We start from the raw sequence: 10,658 nt of genomic DNA on the forward strand, positions 1-10,658 counted from the left end.
TATAGATTTTATATAGAGGTTATGTAGATGTTATATAGATGTTATATAGATGTTTTCTGTGAGGAATGACTGTAGCGCATATATGACCTCCCCTTGTGTTCTGGAATCTATCCACCTCTTTTTCGAACGCTTTTACAACACAAATTACATAGGCTATTCACTGCAGTTTCCAACCTAGACTAGAGGTTTGTACTCACTTGAAAACAATAATAACATCCTCCATTACATTGTGTTGTTGTAGCCGAGGTAGGATACATTTCTTGTCCATAATAACCTGAAACATATGGTAGCTTTTCCAGCTGCACATCCGTGGCGGGACTGTGAGGGAGCTACATAGTGTAGCTACCTAGGATTTTGTTATCTAATAAAACATGCTTATTTTACTGTGTAAATTGACTGGATATATTCAATGCCCTATTATTAAGCCTAATAATGAGCTTATGAATTATGGTCTAATGTTCATACACTTCTACTTAGGCTATAGGCTACATCTCTAGCCTGTCTGTCTTCGTTCTGTTGCGCAATTACGCGCCTGGCCTCTCCACTGCCTCAGCTATTCCTCTTAAATGATGTGGCGTCCCAGGAAAAGACAGACTACAAAAGCTTTTTGGTCACTTAAAAAAAATGTTTAGCCTACTAACATCCTATTGGAGGAGAGATGCACGCTTGCGCTTGCTTGCTGAATGTAAAATAGGCTATAGAATTAACTACCGGCATATGAATGGCCTGCTAATGTACACTATATATACAAAAGTATGTGGACATCCCTTCAAATTCGTTGATTTGACTATTTCAGCCACACTGGTGTATAAAATCGAGCACACAGCCATGCAATGTCACAGCTATAGACAAACTATGGCAGTGGACTGGCCTTACTGAAGAGCTCAGTGACTTTCAACGTGGCACTGTCATACGATGCCACCTTTCCAACAAATCAGGCCCTTTCCTGTTTCAGCATGACAATACCCCCGTGCACAAAACGAGGTCCATACAGAAATGGTTTGTCAAGATCAGGGTGGAAGAACTTGACTGGCCTGCATAGAGCCCTGACCTCAACCCCATTGAACAGCTTTCGGATTAATTGGATCGCTGACTGCGAGCCAGGCCTAATCGGCCAATATCAGTGCCCAACCTCACTAATGCGCTTGTGGCTGAATGGAGGCATGTCCCTGCGCAATGTTCCAACATCTCGTGGAAAGCCTTCCCAGAAGAGTGGAGGCTGTTGTTGAAGGAAAGGGGGAACCAACTCCATATTAAAGCCCATGATTTTGCAAGGAGATGTTCAACGAGCAGTTGTCACCATACTTTTGGTCATGTAGTGTGCCTTTCTTGTCCTTCTAAACTGTCAAAGATAAACCCAAACGGATCCAAATGGTTGCGTAATCAGGTCTAGGCTGGAGGCAAGATATCTCGTCATGAAACAAAACAGGACGTTTGAGCAGTTGTTTAAATGAGTCTACATCACTGCAGTTTACAGCCGATGAACAATAATTATGCACTCACTTGATAACAATAATAACTTCCTCGTTGCACTGTGTTGCTGTAGCCCAAGTATAATAATTGTCTTGTCTAAAAATGTAGGCCTGCGCTTAATCAATAGTGGAGCTTTGCGTGCCCGGGGACCACAGAGCGCAGCCTGGAGGAACGACCTACAGATCTGCCATTTCACAATCTGGGCACGTTCTTTTCTTGCACTTTGCCAGGTAAATATTTAGCCTATATACCTAATATTTAGCTAATGAATGTCCTCATATCTGGCTAATATTCAGCTTCTTACTTCCACTACACATCACTAATCTCTCTCTTCCAGCTGTTCCCGTTCGCAACAGGCTAAATGCAACGCAAGACTACCGCTACGCAACAGGCTATATGCAACGCAAGACTACCGCTACGCAACAGGCTATATGCAACGCAAGACTACCGCTACGCAACAGGCTATATGCAACGCAAGACTACCGCTACGCAACAGGCTATATGCAACGCAAGACTACCGCTACGCAACAGGCTATATGCAACGCAAGACTACCGCTACGCAACAGGCTATATCCAACGCAAGACTACCGCTACGCAACAGGCAATATGCAACGCAAGACTACTGTTACGCAATAGGCCATTCCTCTTCTCGTGAAATCCCATTAAAGCTATAGGACATTTATTTGACTACTTTTTAAATACTAAGACTAATAGCCTATTTGGGGAAAGAAGCAGGCTTGATTTTACTAATTGCTGAATGTAAAACAGGCCTACAGCAAATGCATTTCGTTGAAAGTTGAGGAGAGAAAGTGCATTGGTGTGATTGATGACTTTTGGCCTGTTATGAAAACATTGTTGCGTTGCAAATAATTGCACAGGACATGTAGAGATGAACACAGTGGAAAATTAGACCCAAAGGAATTGATAACCATTAGAAAAATGGAAATCATTCACAAACCACTTGCGCAACGAGGCAATGATATTCTGTGAAAGACACGCATGCGAAATGGCGTTTGTTGTTGAGTTGCGACATTTAAATACAAGTTACTATATTATTTCTCATTAGGCCTACGTGTAAATTGAAGTATTATTTGCAGTTGTGACTATGACAATGAACACACCGGGAAAGCACCAAATGGTCTGAACCTGTATCTGTGTACTAGAGACCTCATGAATGGTCTGAACCTGTATCTGTGTACTAGAGACCTCATGAATGGTCTGAACTAGTATCTGTGTACTAGAGACCTCATGAATGGTCTGAACTAGTATCTGTGTACTAGAGACCTCATGAATGGTCTGAACCAGTATCTGTGTACTAGAGACCTCATGAATGGTCTGAACTAGTATCTGTGTACTAGAGACCTCATGAATGGTCTGAACTAGTATCTGTGTACTAGAGACCTCATGAATGGTCTGAACCAGTATCTGTGTACGAGAGACCTCATGAATGGTCTGAACCAGTATCTGTGTACTAGAGACCTCATGAATGGTCTGAACCAGTATCTGTGTACTAGAGACCTCATGAATGGTCTGAACCAGTATCTGTGTACTAGAGACCTCATGAATGATCTGAACCAGTATCTGTGTGGTCTGAACCAGTATCTGTGTACTAGAGACCTCATGAATGGTCTGAACCAGTATCTGTGTACTAAATCAAATCAAATTTGATTTGTCACATACACATGGTTAGCAGATGTTAATGCGAGTGTAGCAAAATGCTTGTGCTTCTTGTTCCGACAATGCAGTAATAACCAACGAGTAATCTAACTAACAATTCCAAAACTACTACCTTATACACACAAGTGTAAGGGGATAAAGAATATGTACATAAAGATATATGAATGAGTGATGGTACAGAGCGGCATAGGCAAGATGCGGTAGATGGTATCGAGTACAGTATATACATATGAGATGAGTATGTAAACAAAGTGGCATAGTTAAAGTGGCTAGTGATACATGTATTACATAAAGATGCAGTAGCTGATATAGAGTACAGTATATACGTATACATATGAGATAAATAATGTAGGGTATGTAAACATTATATTAAGTAGCATTGTTTAAAGTGGCTAGTGATATATTTTACATCAATTCCCATCAATTCCCATTATACTTGAGACCTCATGAATGGTCTGAACCTGTATCTGTGTACTAGAGACCTCATGAATGGTCTGAACCAGTATCTGTGTACTAGAGACCTCATGAATGATCTGAACCTGTATCTGTGTACTAGAGACCTCATGAATGATCTGAACCAGTATCTGTGTGGTCTGAACCAGTATCTGTGTACTAGAGACCTCATGAATGGTCTGAACCAGTATCTGTGTGGTCTGAACCAGTATCTGTGTACTAGAGACCTCATGAATGATCTGAACCAGTATCTGTGTGGTCTGAACCTGTATCTGTGTACTAGAGACCTCATGAATGGTCTGAACCAGTATCTGTGTACTAGAGACCTCATGAATGGTCTGAACCAGTATCTGTGTACTAGAGACCTCATGAATGGTTTTATGTTACCACCTTATAAATAGGCAGTGTGCAGTAGGATGCGTTGATCAGTTGATTGACACTTGCAGGACTGTAGAACGACAAACGATCAAATGTCCTCTAGTGTCTATGCTCACCAACATTTTATAGTTATGTAGCCTAGTTAATCATAGTTATCGTTATAGTCATTGGTCTGGTGGATGGCCCTTGACTCTTACACAACACAATTAACGTAATTATCACAACAGTACTACTAGGAGATCTAGCTAACGTTAGAGAACTTGAATGAAATATACTTACTCTTACTTGGCTTTTAGACTCTATAAATGGACTCCTTTAAATCATTTACTCTAGCAAGTTTGGCGCTGCAGTAGGTAAATATGAGATGGATTCTATCTGTTTGTCAGTGGCGCTGCAGTAGGTAAATATGAGATGGATTCTATCTGTTTGTCAGTGGTGCTGCAGTAGGTAAGTATGAGATGGATTCTATCTGTGTGTCAGTGGTGCTGCAGTAGGTAAGTATAAGATGGATTCTATCTGTTTGTCAGTGGTGCTGCAGTAGGTAAGTATGAGATGGATTCTATCTGTTTGTCAGTGGTGCTGCAGTAGGTAAGTATGAGATGGATTCTATCTGTTTGTCAGTGGTGCTGCAGTAGGTAAGTATAAGATGGATTATATCTGTTTGTCAGTGGTGCTGCAGTAGGTAAGTATAAGATGGATTCTATCTGTTTGTCAGTGGTGCTGCAGTAGGTAAGTGGCAGTGCTTTATTGGCTCTGCTCCGTCTGGTTCTCTGCTTGTTTATCCAGATGCATTGTGGTCTCCAGGGCTCCGTCTGGTTCTCTGCTTGTTTATCCAGATGCATTGTGGTCTCCAGGGCTCCGTCTGGTTCTCTGCTTGTTTATCCAGATGCATTGTGGTCTCCAGGGCTCCGTCTGGTTCTCTGCTTGTTTATCCAGATGCATTGTGGTCTCCAGGGCTCTGTCTCTATTGATTTATCCTCAAGCCATCAGGTGACTCACTGATGATTCCTTCCCTTAATCCACAGCTATTGCTCTCTCTCTCTGTGTATGTGTGTGTGTGTGTGTCAGGCAGAGAGGCAGACAGGCAGACAGGCAGGCAGGCAGGCAGGCAGGCAGCAGGATATGAGATATGCTAATGCAGGATCCTAATAACTCCCATTATAAGACTGTTCACAGCAGGTGCTGCTGCCTGGCTGTCATGGGAACCAGGGGAAGAGAGTGAAGAAACTACTGAGAGAAACTTCAAACTCACAACTCTGGAACAATAGGCAGTTAAAAGTAGACTGGAGACTCACAGTATTCTTAGTGGACCCAGTGTGACAGGACCCAGTGTGACAGGCCTACTTATGTACATCTGAGGCCCTATTACCATTCTCATGTTAGGAACACGTTCTATGCAATAGAGAGATTTTTGCATATACTGTATATTGGTACATGCAGTGTCTGTCTGTCTGTCTGTCTGTCTGTCTGTCTGTCTGTCTGTCTGTACGCTGTCTGTCTGTCTGTCTGTCTGTCTGTCTGTCTGTCTGTCTGTCTGTCTGTCTGTCAGCTGCCTGCCTTTCTGTCTGTCTGTCGGCTGCCTGCCTTTCTGTCTGCTGCCTACCTTTCTGCCTGTCTGTCTGTCGGCTGCCTGCCTGCCTGTCTGTCTGCTGCCTACCTTTCTGCCTGTCTGTCTGTCGGCTGCCTGCCTGTCTGTCAGCTGCCTGCCTGTCTGTCGGCTGCCTGCCTGCCTGTCTGTCTGTTGGCTGCATGCCTGCCAACCTGTTTCTCTGCCTGTTTGTGTGTCTAATTGGAAGTGAGTGCATGTTTATTGCAGTGTCTTTGGGAGTCTTAATGCTGAAGCAGTGACTTTCCTCCCCTGGCTAAAAACAATGGAGTCAGCAGTCTTCGTCTCTGGCCTGTCAATGGAGTGAATGCAATCACACTGTCACTATCACTGATGCAGAGACACTCACATATATTTCCCTTGCCAGCTTTCACTTTCTAATGTAAGACCAGCGATTTGTGGAGAGACAGAGACTCAAAAAGACCCTGAAGACCCGGTGTATCTTGGAGAGAATTTTCAGGCAGCGATGTCATTACGTCACTACTGGAACGGAAGAGCCGGTGCGCTGGACTGGCATCATCAGCATCAGCTACAGCGCAGCGCAGCGGCAGAGCGGTAGCGGTGGGAGCCCAGACTCTCTCATCTCCAGTGACTCCTTTAGATTCTACATGTAAACACGGATCATTGGGGAATTCTAGACGCCACAACGCGACATCAGACAGCAGCATAACGCCCTGGCGAGTCTCCCAGTCAGCGGAAACCTGCAACAATGTCTTCGTCTGTTAGCGAGACAGAGGAGGTGCGCGTCTCGGCGCTGACGCCTTTGAAGTTGGTGGGACTGGTGTGCGTGTTCCTGGCGCTGTGCTTAGACGTTGGAGCCGTGATGAGCCCGGCATGGGTGACCGCCGACGACCAGTACTGCTTCTCACTGTGGGAGGCGTGCTGGAAAGCAGCGTCGTCTGAGATCTGGCAGTGCAACAGCACGCTGGAGGCAGGTGGGTGAGACCCAGTGGCGCGGCCGTCATCTGTAGCCTAACCAACTAATTATAGCGCAGGATTCACCTTGCTTTGTTTGTGGTTATTGGTTTCCATTCATACATAGTCTAACCTATGATAATAGTGATGCTCTAAAGAGGGAATTGAGAGGCTGGTGTATAGTCTGCATAGATGCAGTAAGTTGTGCATTTACGGAGATTCAGTCCTGTCGCCATGACAAAGCATCTCTTGTGGGAGTCTCTCTCTCTCTGACTGCCCGGTGCTCTTTTCTTCTCCGTCCCTCCGTCATTTGTTTGACGCTGATTTCCATAACCACCTCTCCGCTCCCTGGCCGGCCGGCTCACACAGAACGCCTGCTTCTCTTTATGTCGAAGACAGTCTATGTTTGTGCTTTTGTTTATTAAGCAGACAGGCTAATTTTAGGATTTTATTTGCATCAGCTACTCTTCGTGGGCTCCAAACAGAACGTAATACATAACTATAATAGACCAGAACAGCTCGAGGACAGAATGACATCCGTTTAACATCCATGTAGAAATACACAAGGACCTGTGCTGACAAACCACTCAGGACAACCAAATGATTTTACATAGACCAATTATTTAGGTCAGGTAGGGGAGGGGCGTTGTGTTGTGAGGTGTTGTTTAAAATATTTTTTGCTTGGTACATTTTTGATGGAGGGGGGATCCATGTAACCATGGCTCTACAATACTGTCTGGTGGGGCAGGCATGTCAGTCAGAACTATATGTTATTTGATGATACAGACAATTTTGTATTTTCATCACAGTAATATTTCTCATAAAAATAAGAAGTGACACAGTCAGTCTTTCATCTACTTTAAGCCAAGTGAGACTGGAATGCATCTTGTTGATATTAGCCCTTTGTTTACTGTGAAGGGCAAGAGGTGCTGGTCTGTTCTGGGCCAGCTGCAGCTCACCTATGTCCTTCTTTACAGCTCTCCTGTCCTTTACAGCTCTCCTGTCCTTTACAGCTCTCCTGTCCTTCTTTACAGCTCTCCTGTCCTTCTTTACAGCTCTCCTGTCCTTCTTTACAGCTCCCCTGTCCTTCTTTACAGCTCTCCTGTCCTTCTTTACAGCTCTCCTGTCCTTTACAGCTCTCCTGTCGTTCTTTACAGCTCTCCTGTCCTTTACAGCTCTCCTGTCCTTTACAGCTCTCCTGTCCTTCTTTACAGCTCTCCTGTCCTTCTTTACAGCTCTCCTGTCCTTCTTTACAGCTCTCCTGTCCTTTACAGCTCTCCTGTCCTTTACAGCTCTCCTGTCCTTTACAGCTCTCCTGTCCTTCTTTACAGCTCTCCTGTCCTTCTTTACAGCTCTCCTGTCCTTCTTTACAGCTCTCCTGTCCTTCTTTACAGCTCTCCTGTCCTTTACAGCTCTCCTGTCCTTTACAGCACTCCTGTCCTTCTTTACAGCTCTCCTGTCCTTCTTTACAGCTCTCCTGTCCTTCTTTACAGCTCTCCTGTCCTTCTTTACAGCTCTCCTGTCCTTCTTTACAGCTCTCCTGTCCTTCTTTACAGCTGTCCTGTCCTTCTTTACAGCTCTCCTGTCCTTCTTTACAGCTCTCCTATGTCCTTCTTTACAGCTCTCCTGTCCTTCTTTACAGCTGCCCTGTCCTTCTTTACAGCTGTCCTGTCCTTCTTTACAGCTCTCCTGTCCTTCTTTACAGCTCTCCTGTGTCCTTTACATCTCTCCTATGTCCTTCTTTACAGCTCTCCTATGTCCTTCTTTACATCTCTCCTATGTCCTTCTTTACATCTCTCCTATGTCCTTCTTTACAGCTCTCCTATGTCCTTCTTTACAGCTCTCCTATGTCCTTTACATCTCTCCTATGTCCTTCTTTACAGCTCTCCTATGTCCTTTACATCTCTCCTATGTCCTTCTGTACAGCTCTCCTATGTCCTTCTTTACATCTCTCCTGTCCTTCTTTACAGCTCTCCTATGTCCTTCTTTACATCTCTCCTGTCCTTCTTTACATCTCTCCTATGTCCTTCTTTACAGCTCTCCTATGTCCTTTACATCTCTCCTATGTCCTTCTTTACATCTCTCCTATGTCCTTCTGTACAGCTCTCCTATGTCCTTCTTTACATCTCTCCTATGTCCTTCTTTACATCTCTCTTATGTTCTTCTTTACAGCTCTCCTGTCCTTCTTTACATCTCTCCTATGTCCTTCTTTACATCTCTCCTATGTCCTTCTTAGCAGCTCTCCTATGTCCTTCTTTACATCTCTCCTATGTCCTTCTTTACATCTCTCCTATGTTCTTCTTTACAGCTCTCCTGTCCTTCTTTACAGCTCTCCTGACCTTCTTTACATCTCTCCTGTCCTTCTTTACAGCTCTCCTATGTGCTTCTTTACAGCTCTCCTGTCCTTCTTTACAGCTCTCCTGTTCTTCTTTACATCTCTCATATGTCCTTTACATTTCTCCTATGTCCTTCTTTACAGCTTTCCTGCCCTTCTTTACAGCTCTCCTATGTCCTTCTTTACAGCTCTCCTGTCCTTCTTTACAGCTCTCCTATGTCCTTCTTTACATCTCTCCTATGTCCTTCTTTACATCTCTCCTATGTCCTTCTTTACATCTCTCCTATGTCCTTCTTTACAGCTCTCCTATGTCCTTCTTTACAGCTCTCCTATGTCCTTCTTTACATCTCTCCTATGTCCTTCTTTACAGCTATCCTATGTCCTTCTTTACAGCTCTCCTATGTCCTTCCTTGCAGCTCTCATATGTCCTTCTTTACAGCTCTCCTATGTCCTTCTTTACATCTCTCCTATGTCCTTCCTTGCAGCTCTCCTATGTCCTTCTTTACAGCTCTCCTGTCCTTCTTTACAGCTCTCCTATGTCCTTCCTTGCAGCTCTCATATGTCCTTCTTTACAGCTCTCCTATGTCCTTCTTTACATCTCTCCTATGTCCTTCCTTGCAGCTCTCCTATGTCCTTCTTTACAGCTCTCCTGTCCTTCTTTACAGCTCTCCTGTCCTTCTTTACAGCTCTCCTGTCTTTCTTTACAGCTCTCCTATGTCCTTCTTTACAGCTCTCCTGACCTTCTTTACATCTCTCCTATGATCTTCATTACAGCTCTCCTGTCCTTCTTTACAGCTCTCCTGTCCTTCTTTACATCTCTCCTGTCCTTCTTTACAGCTCTCCTATGTGCTTCTTTACAGCTCTCCTGTCCTTCTTTACAGCTCTCCTGTTCTTCTTTACATCTCTCATATGTCCTTTACATTTCTCCTATGTCCTTCTTTACAGCTTTCCTGCCCTTCTTTACATCTCTCCTATGTCCTTCTTTACATCTCTCCTATGTCCTTCTTTACAGCTCTCCTATGTCCTTCTTTACAGCTCTCCTATGTCCTTTACATCTCTCCTATGTCCTTCCTTGCCGCTCTCCTATGTCCTTTACATCTCTCCTATGTCCTTCCTTGCAGCTCCTGACTACATAACCAGGCCATAGTCCAGATCAAACTAGAGCAGGACTTGTTTGGTTGAATGTGGTGTTAAAAAAAGCAGAGCATCTCGATCAGACAGACCTCAAATATTTACTTTAAAATTTTACTTTTCTTGCCTCAGCCATGTTCCTCCCATCCCTGGCTTACAAATTCACCTACAGGTGAAACAGTTGAGCTTTACAAATCCGTTTATCATCTAAAACTAGAATATGGACTGTTCCAGAACGGCTAGATGACACGTGGAGGAACTCTTTGGGGAGGGGGAACCTTATTTGCTCATTGGAGATGCGCTTTGGGAAGCGTGGGATTTTTTCCATGCCAGCTCACCAATCCAGCTGGGGCTTTTTCCTTACGCTTTTGGTTTCTAGAAATTAGTCTTTGTTGAATTCCCACGTTTGCCCTCTTTCAGACAGCCAGCAGCATAACTCTGAGCAGAACATTCCCAGTGGGACAAATGCCTGGAGATTAGTAACTAGGGCAACTGGGTGCTACATTCACACACTTGGTTTTGATCTGATGGGGTCTCCGTTTACCCAGAGGGCTATGAAGGACCTGACTGAACCCCTCTTCTGAGCACAGAGTCCTGTCAGGTCACTTTCACAATTGTACATTTCCTCTTTTCACATTTGTCTCCATTTCTCAGACATTTTGTATAAATAGTTTATCTAGATTTTATTCA

At 44.1% G+C, this 10,658-nt stretch overlaps 1 protein-coding gene across 1 annotated transcript in view; it reads left to right on the forward strand.

Annotated features, from left to right (window-relative positions):
- Positions 1 to 6,220: 6,220 nt before the first annotated feature.
- LOC135532527 (transmembrane protein 47-like) overlaps positions 6,221 to 10,658 on the forward strand; it is an 18,698-nt gene continuing 14,260 nt past the window's right edge. Inside the window, exon 1 of the mRNA XM_064960005.1 lies at positions 6,221 to 6,522. Within this exon, the coding sequence (XP_064816077.1) occupies positions 6,297 to 6,522 (226 nt within the window). The 5' untranslated portion in view covers positions 6,221 to 6,296. The remainder of the gene's footprint in view (positions 6,523 to 10,658) is intronic.

This window comes from Oncorhynchus masou, unplaced genomic scaffold, assembly GCF_036934945.1.
Source record: "Oncorhynchus masou masou isolate Uvic2021 unplaced genomic scaffold, UVic_Omas_1.1 unplaced_scaffold_1895, whole genome shotgun sequence".
NCBI classification, from domain to species: domain Eukaryota; kingdom Metazoa; phylum Chordata; class Actinopteri; order Salmoniformes; family Salmonidae; genus Oncorhynchus; species Oncorhynchus masou.